This window comes from Gymnogyps californianus, chromosome 7 (assembly GCF_018139145.2).
Source record: "Gymnogyps californianus isolate 813 chromosome 7, ASM1813914v2, whole genome shotgun sequence".
In the NCBI taxonomy this organism is placed as follows: Eukaryota; Metazoa; Chordata; class Aves; order Accipitriformes; family Cathartidae; genus Gymnogyps; species Gymnogyps californianus.
The window spans coordinates 11,624,146-11,638,993 of record NC_059477.1 but is presented as its reverse complement, the minus strand read 5'-3'; the positions used below and the strand labels follow the sequence as shown (position 1 = coordinate 11,638,993).

At 34.1% G+C, this 14,848-nt stretch overlaps 1 protein-coding gene across 1 annotated transcript in view; it reads left to right on the top strand.

The window, feature by feature from the left end:
• Positions 1-14,848, top strand: part of DNAH7 (dynein axonemal heavy chain 7) — a 124,559-nt gene that overhangs the window by 33,065 nt on the left and 76,646 nt on the right. The window contains exons 19-28 of the mRNA XM_050900467.1: positions 2,208-2,401; positions 3,543-3,741; positions 5,217-5,357; positions 8,171-8,383; positions 9,299-9,408; positions 9,875-10,043; positions 11,344-11,446; positions 11,548-11,675; positions 12,849-13,061; positions 14,153-14,251. Coding sequence (XP_050756424.1) covers positions 2,208-2,401; positions 3,543-3,741; positions 5,217-5,357; positions 8,171-8,383; positions 9,299-9,408; positions 9,875-10,043; positions 11,344-11,446; positions 11,548-11,675; positions 12,849-13,061; positions 14,153-14,251 — 1,569 coding nt within the window. The remainder of the gene's footprint in view (positions 1-2,207; positions 2,402-3,542; positions 3,742-5,216; positions 5,358-8,170; positions 8,384-9,298; positions 9,409-9,874; positions 10,044-11,343; positions 11,447-11,547; positions 11,676-12,848; positions 13,062-14,152; positions 14,252-14,848) is intronic.

Genomic DNA, 14,848 nt, shown 5'->3' with positions numbered 1-14,848 from the left:
TTTCATGTACAAAGGAACACTATGATTATTGTATTAGGGAGGTGCACCCCCATGAAGATCAATTAGATAAACATACAATTCTGGGTTTTTTTTCAGTAGATTGGAAGTATATGTGTAACATGAGCAGGGAATTGAACCAAAGCTGAATGCGCATTGCAAATAATTTCAAAACGTTAGGAGTTTTTGAACTGAAACTGAACTTGGAATTTATTATTAAATTCTTCAGACTGAAGCTGAACAGCAGGCAGGTTACTGGGTCAAATCTGCATTGTCACCCTGTGAAGAGTTTGTTTTTACCGATACCTTTTGCACCTTCTGGGCTTTGCACAGCAGTCTAGCCTGTCTCTCCTTATATGTCCCTTGCAACATGAGTCACCCGTGCTTCTGCTTTGTGAGACTGTTGTTCGGCAAACCCTGTCAGGGACTTTTCTGAGTGGGGCATTCTGTATTTGTAATGGGCTCTGACAAAACTGTTCCTAGTGGAAATAGTCTGAGTACATCTTTGATTTCTGCTGTCCATTGTTGGAGTATTCTTTGTTGTTACTGTCAGCAGTTCTTACAAGCCCTCGGTAGATTGACTAGTCTGAAATTTTCCCTACCAATCTCTTTGGTGTTTCTTATGGTTGGATATACTTGTGTCTTTTTTTTCATTTTAGTCCTGGATATGTGTTCTATGCTGTGTGCTTACAGGTGCAGACTCACTGGGCAGAGCAGAGGGGAGCTAAGGGTTGACTAACATTTTTAGTTAGCTCTCTTTCCGTCTCGCCTGTGGTCATTCTGGCCCCATTCAAATTCTGGGGAAATGCAGTCTGATTTAGGTGGTAAAGGAGAAGCTGTGGCAGAAACTGTGTTCCCAGACTTTAGGAAGTGGAGCAGGGGAGTGGGATTAATCACTCTCTATTTCCTTGCCAGGACTTTGTCATTATAGAACATTATGTACTGCAACATGAGTGTGTTTGAATCGGTTCACGGTTAACGAGTCAGTTAATGTACTGGCACAGGCCTGAACTAGAACTAAGCTAGAATAAATTCAGTCACAGAAGAACCCAAGCCCATACTGGAACTGAGGAGAAGCATTTGCTTGGTTTGACTTCCTCAGTCATAAATCTGCATAATTTCCTACTTTTCAATGTGTGTCTCGTTTTGCTCCCAAAACCCCATGCTTGGTGAGCAAGATTAAAAAATGTAATGATGATTAGGCTATAAATTGGTCATAAGGCATATTAAATGCTAGAACCTGATGTTCAGATAACTGTATTTCTTTAAAGCTTCTTAGCTTGGCAACCTTTAGGTCTTTTGCAAAATCTTTTTTGTATTTGTATTAATTGAGATAACTTTCATCTTATGCAGTAGCTTTTCTAAGCATTTACATTCATTTAATTTGAGAGGTTAATTTGGAAAGCACTAGAAAGAATTTGGAAAGCACTATATGTCTTATATTTTGTCATCTGCACAGTGTATAAACATAAGAAACGCAGTGTTTTTCCAATAGTGTATCTTGACAGGTGTTATTCAGGTGCTATTGTAAAAAGAAATAAAAATATAATTTTTTATATTCTTAAAGCAAGTATAACTTTTCACATTTTGCTAGCAAAAATCTTTAAACATGTATTTAGCTAGTAAATGTATTAGGATCAGAGAATACCTTTTTTTAGATCACATTACTAGTTAGTGTTAGTACTGAAGTGTCAGTGTTGCCTACGTGCAATTTTGCCACTTCAATACTTATAATCTCATGTATACATTTATATATTTTATATGGAAAGAAAGATTTTTTTGCATTGAACTCTGATAGATGATTACCACTTAAAATGTGTGAATGCATTGTTGTCATAAAAGTACACTTTTAAAAATCCATCAAAATGTTTTAATTGTTCATGTTGCTTAATTACATAATCCAATTGAATAGCCAGTGTAAATTGATGTTGCTCCAACAGAATGATGGGAGTTGAATTGATCCTGTTTTGAAAATTATTTTCAAAAATAATAGTTCATGTTTTGAAAAATTTACTTTAATACCAACTGCCTAACTACTTTTCCAGTGAACCCTGGCAATGAAGAAGGTTATAAGTTGTAAACCTGACAATGGTTTGAGTAAAGCAGAATTTGAAATAAAGATTCATTTTGCTTAAGACTTCCTGCAGTGCTGTGTGGTGATTTACTTGAGAAGGCATTAACATTTTTATCTGGAATAATTTCTTTTCCAGGACAAACATGTGCTGACAGTAGTAATAATAGACAAGATGTTGGAAAAACTGAGGAAGTGCAATGAATTTCTGGAGCTAATTCTCAAGGGACTTAATGAATACCTAGAGCAGAAGCGCCTGTTTTTCCCCAGATTCTTTTTTTTGTCTAATGATGAACTCCTTGAGATTCTTTCAGAGACCAAAGATCCTACTCGGTATGATAATATTTAATAAATGTATTTGTAACTCACAGTGTATGCAGATAGTCTTGTCATTGTTTCTCTGAGCCCAGAACTCTCTTTTTTTCCTCACTGACAGTTATAGTATTAAGTATCTACTTGGTTAGATTTTATGATAGGTGAACACAGAGTAATTTTTAATATGGGTGATTAAATTCAGTTCTGTTTTCTAAGCTAGTAACCCTTCCATATACTGGTTTTCAGAAGAATCAGAAGTCCATATAGTAATTCATGGTGAAATTAACATACCTAATTTTTTGCAGTAGAAAATTGAATATCAGATGGAACCTGTATACTGCTGACTTGAGTTTTATCTTTTTAGGGATAGTCCTAATTAAAGTATTGCAGAAGTTTTTTGCCATGTTTCAACTCTCTCTGGGATTTCTACTGCCCAACCTCATTCACGATTAAACTGCAAAAAGTATAACTCAGTATAAGTCCTTCTTATACTAAGTGGAATTAACTCTACGAAGATTCCTGCAGAAGCGATCTTGTTAAGCAATATAGCCTTCACTGTAAGCAGAGGAACTGGGGTTTGATTCCCAATATGCAGACTTGATAACGTGCAGTAAATGCAGTGAAAGGTCATGCAAAAATAAAAATGAAAATGAAAAATAAAATGCCAACTCAGTCACAGAGAAATATTCATACAGTGCGATGAATAGGGCAAGAGATCTTGTGAGGAAAAAAATCTTAAAGGGTTTTATTTATTACAAGCTATTGTGTTAAGGTTATACTTGGTTGCTGTACTCAAATTCCTTAATGTTTACTATAGTTTGCTGGGAAAGTATAAATCATGGAATTTTATGTACTGCAGGTGCATTAGCAGTTAAAGAAAGAATACTTGTTTATCCTTACTAGTTTATATGTTACAAAGACTATAAGTAATATTTTACATCTTTAAACTGATCTTCAAAAAATATTGTGGTAAGCATCTTGCAGGGGGTAGTACATAAGAATTATTGTTGAGAATAAACTTTAAAAAAAACCCAAAACTTAAAATGATCTTTTAAGTAAAATGTTCAGAATTTTTTTTTTTTTTAAAATTAGATCTTCTTTGGTAGTATTGGCAAGAAAAAATTGTCAGAAGCTGTTTAATACTAGTTTTGTTTTCTAGAGTACAACCTCACTTGAAAAAGTGTTTTGAAGGAATTGCAAGAGTGAAATTTACCGATGTATTAGATATTACACACATTAAAAGTAGTGAAGGCGAGACTGTGGAACTCATAGAGACAATCTCGACATCAGAAGCTAGAGGTCAAGTTGAAAAATGGCTGGTTGAACTGGAGGCAGCTATGCTGAAATCTGTCCACAAGGTAACAAATCCCAGCCTCTGATTTTCTAGGCTAATGTCATTCAGCATTGACTTCTTCAGTAAATGTTAACATATACTGGAGTCACTTTTTATTCTTTGCACCTAGCATGAACATTAAAACAGTGAATTCAGTCTTTAAAGGTTATATCTTTTTCTTCAGTTCCGGTGTCAATTTCTGGTTGTAAAATTCCCTAAAATCCTTTAAAATTACGTAGTAGAGTCAAAAACGTTTGTGCCAGGGCTTCTTTTGCCAGAGATTATTCTACACTTGATGTGGTATTAAGGGACAAGATTAAACTGAAAGATTGGCCATGGTTTGTTTTTTTAATGTTCCTCCTATGACTACGTTAATTAAGACCCTTAACTCTTCAGATTGTATGGTTCTAGTCTTTACAGTGTCTCATCATTGTGTCGTATATTTAACCATCTCTGTTGTCTTCTTTTTGTGGTCCTTTTCAATGTCAAGTGAGGTAATTAAATGTGCACACCCTTTCCCTGACACTGTCTTACAGTACAACAGTTTAATTATTGTAGTGGCATAGTGGTACAGAAGAAAGTGAATAACCTGATCTATTTGGTGCATATCAGACATAGACAAACTGAGCTGCATGAATCAGAAGTGGTTAAGCACCGTTTGTCTGCATTTAGCCTTGACTACAGAACTTCTATAATGATCTAAAACATACATTTACATAGTTTTAATGTCAATACAGACACATTTTTCCCTCATAGATGTGTTTTTTTTTATTGATGCTATTGTGTATATAGATTGCTAAAAGCAAAAAGGCTTGGAACTGCAAAACAAATGACAGATTTTTCACTCAGATAGTTTACGCTACTTGTCTGAGGAGCGATCTAAATTTATTGAGGAGTTTGATGATAATAAGACTTTATTCTTGGTTGGGTTTTGTTAATGGCAGGAAAATAACCTGTTGGTATAGACTAGAAGTTTTTTTCCACTGCAAGTTTTAATTTCATTAGGATTATCCTTGAGTGGTGCTAGAACCAGGTTAATCATTCTGTTATTATAAAATACACTTGAAGTTAGATATAAGTTTAAATAATATGATCTACAAAATTAAAAGCTCTGGATTTTTACTAGAATGAATAGATGAAAAAACTTCCAATTTGGGATATTACTTCTAACTAAATTGTATTTGTACTTGTTTTCTGGTTTCATTGTAGATGGAGCTAGAAAATTTTAAGTATATGATGGTAAGAATACTTTTAGAATGTGTTGTGAAATCAGTTCTCAGAAATTTTGTGTGATCACTTCATATTATGACATTTTGGGGTTTTTTGAGCTTTGTTGAGAGATTTGCTTGCAAGATGTCAGTATTATAGAGTTGAATTTGAGGCTGAATCTAGACCCGGATTTATTTTTTATTCTCAGTAATACAATCTAACCTAAATTAATTCTAAAGCTGAACATTACCTGTTTTCACATGTAGTTATAGTGTGCTTTTTCCTGTCTAGGTCATTGGGGATGCACTCGAAGCTTATCCAAAAACTCCACGTGTTAATTGGGTAAGAGAGTGGCCTGGACAAACAGTTCTTTGTGTATCCCAAACTTTCTGGACAATGCAAGTACAGATTTCTATTAGAAATGGCCAAACGGTAAGGATATTTTAAATTTAAATTTATTCATTACTGTTTAGTGCTTTTTATGAAGATGGGCTAGGACCAGCATTAGAAGAGCTATACCATCCTCACCCTTGTCAAATAATGAATATGTGTGCCTGACTGGTACAGAATTTATAATCTATTAGCTAATGCTAGTGGGAATGAAGGTACTTAAGGCACTGAATTAAGATTCAGGATATGTGTTTTGTAGAACCTTTCTTCTATCACTAAGGCTTAATGCTCTCACCTGTTGTATTTGGAAGTGTTCCAGGCTTGCCACCGTCAGATGAGGCAACTAGATTTTCATTCTCTGGTGTTTGGACAGAAAGAAACATCAAGTTTTTCACAGTTATACATAAAGTTATAACTTTGTGATACTTCATGATACTCTCTCTTCTTTTCATTCCTATTTTTTGCAATGACATGGTATCAATTGAAAGAACCTCTACAGTATTGTATTTTTGGATTCTCCCTGTTCATATATAGCTGAGCTGTACCACAAACACAAAGTTAAATCTAATCTTTAATCCATATATGGAGCAGTATTTTAAGGCTGTATAACATTTTTTGCTTATTCACAAGTTGAAGCAATGGCTCCTGGTGATAGTGGCTTTTTTGAGCAGCTGCATTCTGACATGCAAGGAAAAGAAGCTTCTGAGTGTCTTGGAAGAGGGAATTAAAGAAAGAAGAGGACATTATCTGCTAATACAAGGAGTAAATCTTGCAACATATCTGAAGATTTGAAAAAAATCTGAAAATATTTTCTTTTCCCAGTGATAAAGGAGATCTTCAGTTTCCTGGGGAAAGAAATAAGGCTTCTACATACTGCTCCATTTATCCTCAATTGGTGAAAGACTTTCAGGAAGGAGACACAGGAATTCTAATCTTAGAGATTTTAGATTAAAAAAAAAAAAAAGCCAACCTCACCATAGTGAGTCTGTAGTTGATGTTGTTAGTGAATAAAAGAGGAAGTTAAGGAAGGGTTAAATTAATTTGCTTTTGGGAATGTTTGTTACAGAATTCTGGGCCCAGACAAAAGCTCTTGTGCTGGTCAGTATCAAGCCTTTTCTGTACATGGGCATGCAGGGAAACCTGTCCTTCCTGTAGCTTTCACTCAAATTCTGTTGTAGTGGGAATTCTGCTCATCGGGCTTTAGCCCAAGAATCTTCGTTCTGCTGTGGAAAGGGGCTTGTATGTAGTGAAGCAGTGGAGAGGCATTTGCATCTCCTGACAGTCTGTCACAAATCTGTGGCAGGGAGAAGAACTCTCAGTCTTACAGCCTTCAATATTCTTTCTCTTTTGCATTCCTATGTTGTGTACTAAAGCGTAAGAAACATGACAGACAATCAGTGACCACATGAGAGGCCAAAAGTACTGCATTCTGCCTGAAGCACTTCAGTGTTTTCTGGGTCAGGATGCTAATATCATTTAAGTCACTCATTAATATTAAATATGTGTTCACACATACATGCACATGCATACACACACATGCTCCCTTTCAAACATTTTTGAGTTAATTGTTTCCAACAAATAACTGTTGTACATAAATCAAAGGTGCAAATTTCTTATTAAAACCAAATAATGAACTAAGATGTTGTATAAAACCAGGTGTTTCATAAATTTTGAGAGCATTGTCTTGTGGACCATGTGCATTCTTGGTGATATAGTCATATGGTCAGAAGGATAGCACCAAGGAATGTTACTGATATGGGAGTTGAGGACATATTCTGTGCCTCAGCTGATATCTCATGTTTGCTGAGGAAAGCTTGGTGGTAAGCAAGTGGGTTATTATCCCTGACTTGAGTGAGATATTTCAGATTTTGTCCTGGTCAGAACTTCTAATGCAACACTGTAGAAATTGAACTGCTTTTGAACTCTGTGTTTACTGCTTTATTCTCATAAATAAAAAGAAGTCATACTAAGCAGATGATTATCCAGACTTAATGTTTGGAAAATAACTAGCTGAGATGAGAGATCTCAAAATCATAATCTATTAAGGGTTACCAGTGCCAGTGTGTTTGGAGAGGAACAGCGGGCTAGCAGGGAGAAAAATCTAAAACAGGCCTACGTAAGTTTTTCTCCAGACAAATAGAAGCCATTCCTCTATAGAAACATGCTTTGGTGTGAATGTATTACTAAGGTTAATTCCCACTTTTTTATTTCAATTCAGTAAGGCACTTCATCACATCTAAGTACTATTATGATACAAGCACTTTCCTTAATTGGGCCTGTTTACCAGCAACTTATTAGCATGAAAGAAACTATCAATTACTGTGTAAAAGAGTTGATTAAACTAACTGAACACAGACTATAACCAGAAGTCAATAAACTGAAAAATTGTAGAAAAATGCATTTTCTTGTTAACTTTTAGAATTATAGATGTGTTATTGTTTCTAACTGTTGTGCGACATAAAGATGTTTTTCTAGTGAGACAGTGTCCCTTAACTATAGAAAGTATATCCTATACATATAAGTAGATCTTTAAAACATGTGTGGCATTTTCCTTTTCTTGATGTGAAATGTATAAAAAGATAAGGTCTATTTCCTGTGTTCCAGGAAGAAAATAGTGTATGCTGTTTTGTTTCCAGATATGTATAATTGATGTTTTACATATGGTTCTGTAAAAGTAAGGGGAAAAAAAAAACCCCAAACCAAAACCCTGTTGAACTACCAGTGAATGAAGGACATGGTACTACTATTATAGTGAGAAGGAACTTTTTAATACAGCGAAGTAAAAGTAATCTAAGAAAAAATAATCATGCCTTAGACTAGACATACAACTTCTTAACTTTTAAAAATTTTTGCAGGCACTAGAGGATTTTCTGGAACAGAATAATAGACAGATTGAGGACATTGTCACCTTGGTGCGAGGAAAGCTGTCTCAGCAGAATCGAGTGACTCTAGGAGCGCTTGTTGTGCTTGATGTTCATGCTAGGGATGTTCTTGCATCTCTAGTAAGCAAGAAAGTCAAAGATGAGAGTGACTTTGAATGGTTAAGTCAGCTTAGGTACTACTGGGAGGTAGGTGATACCTCTCAATCCTATTAGAAGGTAATTTCTGTTCACAGTTTTTCAATTTCTGCTTGCTTGCTCACACAGAGTATGGTTACACTACTATGAGAATTTCTGCTGATAAGAGAATACCTATAACCAATCATTTTATGGATTGCTAACTGGAATGGCCAGTAGCCAGGTGCAAACAGTTTTTAATTAAAATTACTTTTTTCATCACTGCCGAGTCTCAGTACATTTGCTGAATTTGCAGGGGCAGTTACAGACAAAATTTGTTCACTCAGAGACTGTATTTTGGTTTTCTGATTCTGCAGGATAGAGAATGCTATAGGGATGACAATTTTCAGTTAGAGGTTTTAATCTGACTTATTGTCAATATTATTTTATTTGTGCATTACATTTATTGGAAAAATAACAATGTTTATACTGTATAGTGGTAGGATACAATATTTTACATTCATCAGGACAACATTTCCTGTAATACAGAAGATATTGCATGTGAAATTAAAAAAATTGCATATGTAGGGATCATACATTGCTGTATCAGAGTCATCAGGTTGACCATAACTACAAGTATTGGTCATGATTACTTCTGTTTACCTTTTAGAAAGTCTGTTAACTTTCTAAGTAGCTACACAAGACAGTTTTACTCTGCAATATGGTTAGTAGGATCTTTTTTTAGGTAACAGTTAATGTAAAAAAATGGTCTTTTTGTTTGATACTTTAGTATCTATTAATTGGCAATTATTTTTTTAATTTGAGTCACATTGAAACTAGTGTCCCAGAGCAATCAGTAGTCTGCCAGGTAGTTGTTTCTAACAGCATCGGGCCTGTTAAGGAACTTGAGAAATAGTGTTGAGTTGTGGGTGTGGGTTTTTTAAAAATTATTTCTTTAATCTATAAAATTAATGCCTTGGTTCTTAGGAAGGACATCTACAAACAAAGATGATCAATACTGGACTGAGGTATGGGTACGAATATCTTGGCAATACCCCGAGGCTGGTTATTACTCCACTTACAGACAGATGCTACAGGTAAAACTGCAAGTTACTAAATGTACTGTATTAGCAAGAATTTATTTAGTTGAGATATTTTAATTAGTCCTGAGAATAGGTGACTCCAGAATTGTATTTTTTATGTTCTAATAGACATAATTAGAATAGGACACATTTCTTTTGGTGGAATAGAATTGGTCCTGTATGAATATTTTAATTTAAATTTGTGATAAAATTAATCTTTTGTGACACTATAATTAGTGATAAATTACAAGAGGATTTAGATTTACAAAGTGGAAAGTAAGCTATTTTCTATTGTGAACTTCTAGTAAACTTCATACATTACTACACATTTGTAAACTACTGCTGGCCAGAAGCAAGTAAACTGTACCGTCATAGGAAAATGCAGACACAAAACAAATTTTTAAAAGTTTCTGGTAAAAGTTAGAGCAGCTGGAAAAATAGCATAAAAATTTGTACAATTTTTTTTTCTATTTATTTCCAGAACCCTATTTGGTGCACTACACCTACATCTTGGAGGTGCCCCTGAAGGTCCTGCTGGAACTGGAAAAACAGAAACTACAAAAGATTTAGCAAAGGCTGTAGCTAAACAGTGTGTGGTTTTCAATTGTTCTGATGGATTGGATTACCTTGCATTAGGAAAATTTTTTAAGGTTTGGATAAATCTTGAGGGTCATATTGTCAATTATATTAAAGCCCTTTAATTATTTTGGCACTTGAAGTGGTCTTAAGGTATTGTAAGTGTATCTTTCTCTGGTTCCAGGCCGCTATTTAATGCTAGTATTGTGCAGATAGGTCTTACTGTAAGTAAGAATCCAACTGAGACATCATTTTTATGTGCTTTGAAAATGGAGTATACCATAATGATTTTATTTGCTTTAAATAGGCAACATAGATGCCATTTCAATGAGTGCATTTTTAATAGCTGATTGCAAATTTTAGGAGACTTGAGGTTTAATCTAAACTCTTAAATAAGCTGGTAAGAGTCATTATGTTATACAAATCAAGCATATGTTCATTTTGATATCAGCCTGAGTAGACAGCTCTCTATTATGAAATCTATCCTGAATGGACATCTGTGTCTTATAGCCCAGTGTCCTGGTTTGGACTGGAATAATACAAAAATAGAGCAAATATGCTTTCTTCCCTGGCGTTATTCTTGCCTTCTGAGACAGAGGTGGCATTGGAACAATGTGATTTGTCTTCAAAATTCAATGTGATGGAAGTTCACCAAAACAAGCTAAATTAAGAGTTTTTATTTAGAATTATGAAAGCAAAATTCTATGTCTTAAATGGGAATTTCAGAATTACTGTTAACAAAGCATGAGATGCCATTGAAAGATTACCAGTGCTGCAGAGACGGTACAGTAGCATTTGGGGAGCATATCTCAGAAAAGGCCTATTAATTAACCAGAACTGTAGGAAAAGAGAATTATTCTTTAGTTGCACTTTAGGTAACGTAGTATGCTGTAAGATGCCATAACCAAATGGTTAATTTTAGCTGTGCTGAAGTCCTTATGTTGCCTTTTGTCACTGTGAACCCTGTTAGCATAGATGCAAAAGAAGAGTAGGTTTTTTGGAGGCTTGTTTAGTGCTGAAATCTTCCCCTTGTCCAGTTGTGAAATACTGACTATAAAGGTAAAACATGCAAAAAGTGTGTATTTGATAGGCCCGTTGCATATGACAGAATTAGGATTTTGGATTAGTTTGTACAGCCTTTTTTGTCTTAATTGTTTTGGTTTTTTTACAAGGAAACTTAGTTTTTCAATTTCTGTAATTCTTTTTGAAACAAATTCTATCTGGAGTGATTTTGTTTAGAAGTTAGTGCTCTGGATCATGGATATAAGTCCTTTCTTTGCACATTAAAACTTTTTCTTATTGCAGAATTGTTTTCATCAGCATGTCCAAAATAAGTAGTTACCTACTAATTAGTCATACGTCTGTCTTTTCTAGGGTTTATTGTCTTGTGGGGCATGGGCTTGCTTTGATGAATTCAACAGGATTGATTTGGAAGTACTCTCTGTGGTTGCTCAGCAGATTTTTACTATCCAAAGAGGTAACCTGTTATTTTAATCATATCTTTCACTTACATACGACAAAGAATAAAGATACAACAAAACCTACCCAACAATGACATTAGTTTTTATTTCTCCATAGGCATTAATTCAGGATCTGATTTAATAGTATTTGAAGGAACTGAACTGAAACTGAACCCTACATGTGCTGTCTTCATTACCATGAATCCTGGTTATGCTGGACGTTCAGAGCTTCCTGATAATCTTAAGGTATTATGACACTTGTCATTTTATTATTTTTAATAGCGAATACAGAAAGTAAAAAAAAGAAATAACTTTGTCAAATATAGAAATTATTAAGAATATTTAATATCGGTTACCTTCAGTTTTTGATTACACTAGTGTAAAAATCATCTTCTGAGAAGACAAAGAAATTAAAAAGGATAATTAGACTGAAAAATAGGAATAAACTAAATTTCAGAATGTCAGGAAGTGGTTGCTTGATTCAAAGGCTGACTGTTAGGATAAAAAAAAGAAAGTTAAAAAAACCCCAACTTCATGTGTTTCTTGGCTAAGCACCTGAAAGTTCAAAAATTAAAAGGAACGCTCTATAGTGTACAAGCAGTGAATTATATCTTATATTGAATAAAAATGTGGATTTTTATTTCTGTTTTTTCTGATCTTTTGGTTTGATCTGAAGGGACTTGTGGTGTTTTTAATGTAAGAGATTTCTATTCTGTTTAAGTTTATTATTGAGTGATTGGTACAAAAGTGCTACGTCCTTTCTTACCCTTTAAATACATTTATCCTGTGTCCATAGAAAGAAAAGGAAATCTGAGCAAATATCTTGATAAATTAATAAAACCATAGAAAGGTACAGTCTTTGTAAATATTTCTCAGAACTCTCTGGGAAGTTTACTCACACATAGTATGAATACAAGATTCAAAAATACTACTTGTATAGATGAAAGAGGATAATTTAAAAAACTTCCAGGTAGAATATGAAAAGTAGCAAAAATTTTGTCTGTCTGAAAGTATTCTGATGCTTGTTAGGTAGAACAGTGGTAAAACTGAAGCATAGGCTGCAGCTAAACAATGCTAGTAGGAGTCCGACAGCATCAACTTATTTGTGGTAGTTGTATTGCACTCCCCTATTCCTTCTAGAGCTTGTGGTGTTTTATGTGGTTTTTTTATTGTTAATCTTGAATGAGGAAGATCGACAACCATGAATTGTCACAATGGAAAACAAAAAGTATTTCTAAGCGTTTATGGAAAACCGTTAAATATATTGTAGTCATAATTGTGGTAGTTAAATTTAATTGGCTGTCACTGTGTTAAATAATGAAAAGAAAAATAGAATTTTATGTAATTGTAGAAAAAAGTTGTACATAATAATGTGGTATAATTTTTTCTGATGTGATTTTTCATATATATGTTTAATAGGCTCTCTTTAGAACAGTAGCTATGATGGTTCCTGATTATGCCATGATTGCAGAGATTGTTCTGTATTCTTGTGGTTTTGTTACTGCTCGACCACTATCTGTAAAAATTGTAGCTACGTATCGTCTGTGTTCAGAGCAGTTGTCTTCTCAGCACCATTATGATTATGGAATGAGAGCTGTGAAGTCAGTACTCACTGCTGCTGGCAACCTGAAGGTAAAAGATTTTTTGAATTTTCTTTGTCATCCAATAACTTAGTAACGTGTGTCTTTCGTAACAGGAGGTACACTATTCTACATAAGGGCAAGTAGCTGTTTAAAATTTCATCCGGTGATACCTATGAAAATGAAAAGGGTATGTATCAGGGCATAAGCTGAGGAAGGTCAAGAAGAGATAAAGCTACTGGGCCATTCCTCACACCACTTGTCACTGAATGACGTGCCTGTTAAATGTGCTGATTATCTTTCAAGAATTCTAGTTAAATGCAAATTTACTGAGTTGTTTGGCATGTTGGCCACTGCTTTGCTCTGCTTTTCTTATCAGGTTCAGATGCCTTTGCCATAGTATGTGAACACTTTCCAGTAACACACTGGCTAATATCTGCCACATGTGACTTTGATCACACTTTTATCTTTAAGAAAAATGCTGTAAGATGTAGTATTTTGTTTTGGCTTGCATTGTGGATGAGTGCATACATTTTACTAAGAAACTAAGCTGTTGTTTTATTAATTCAGTTGTTATTATTTAGGTAGACTAGTATAATTTATAATTCTCTTCCATTCCAATTTTTTTTCAACCTATAATCCTACTAGTACCAAAAAACCATACAAACCCCAAAATCAGTAACTAAGCTATGTATTGTGGCACAAGAGGCACTTTTTTTTTTTAAATTTTTTTAATAACCTGGGAGAGAGATCTGTATGCAAGCTTTTAGAATTTCCACTTTGCTGAAGGCAGAAGTTTTACATCAAAGTAGGGAAAATTATCCTTCTTAGGAAGAAAAGGAATACATCTTAGAAAGCAAAAGATCAGTGGTTTAGGAAAAAATGTCATATCAAATTTATAGTAACACACATTACTGGGCATAAACTAAAGTGAAATTGGCCTGACTGTAGAAACCTACTGCAAACACCTTGATATGAATGTATAAACATACATCCAGAACATATGTTGTTATCAGTGGACCTGAACCTGCCAAAATAATTGCATAGATGCACAACAGGAAATGTTCAGTAAAACAGGCAAGTTTAACATCTGTTTTTTGAAACTATAAAAATTAATTAACACTATTTTTTATATTTTTTTAGCTGAAATATCCATTGGAAGATGAAGAAATTTTGCTCCTTAGATCCATTACAGATGTCAACCTGCCTAAATTCTTGTCTCATGATTTACCACTTTTTGAGGTACAAAACATACAGATTTTTAGTAATGTAAAGAGCTTGCTAAACTTGTTATATAATATTTTTATCAACTAGTATTTTTATCAGAGAGATGGACCAAAGACTTTTTTAATCTAGCCTGTAATTATTTTAAAACTGTGAAAACATTGTCCTTCATGTGTACCTTTTAAAACATCAGTGGAAAGGTCTTATTTGGAAAATAAATTGTTTCTTCATATACAGCCATGGGAATTTGTGTGCAATTATACACTCGCAACATCAAAAACTCTCACGAGTTGTTTTGGATAGTAATAGGTATATTTTAGCAGTCATATTAGTTGCAATTATATTTTCAGTGCATAATACTTATTTCTGTGTAATTTTATAATGGAATAAAATGAGGTAATTTCTATAAGAAAATATCCATGAGGGCATGAAAGTAATATGGAAGCTCTTTCCTTCAGGAATTTTAAGAAAAAGCCTTAGAAATCTGAAGCACAGAAAAGGTAATTGCCTTGCCCAAAGTTATATGAAAACATAATGAATTAGAAACTGAACATATGTCTCTGGACACTGTTACTCTAATTAAAATTCTGCCTAAATTACACACTTGTTCCTGAA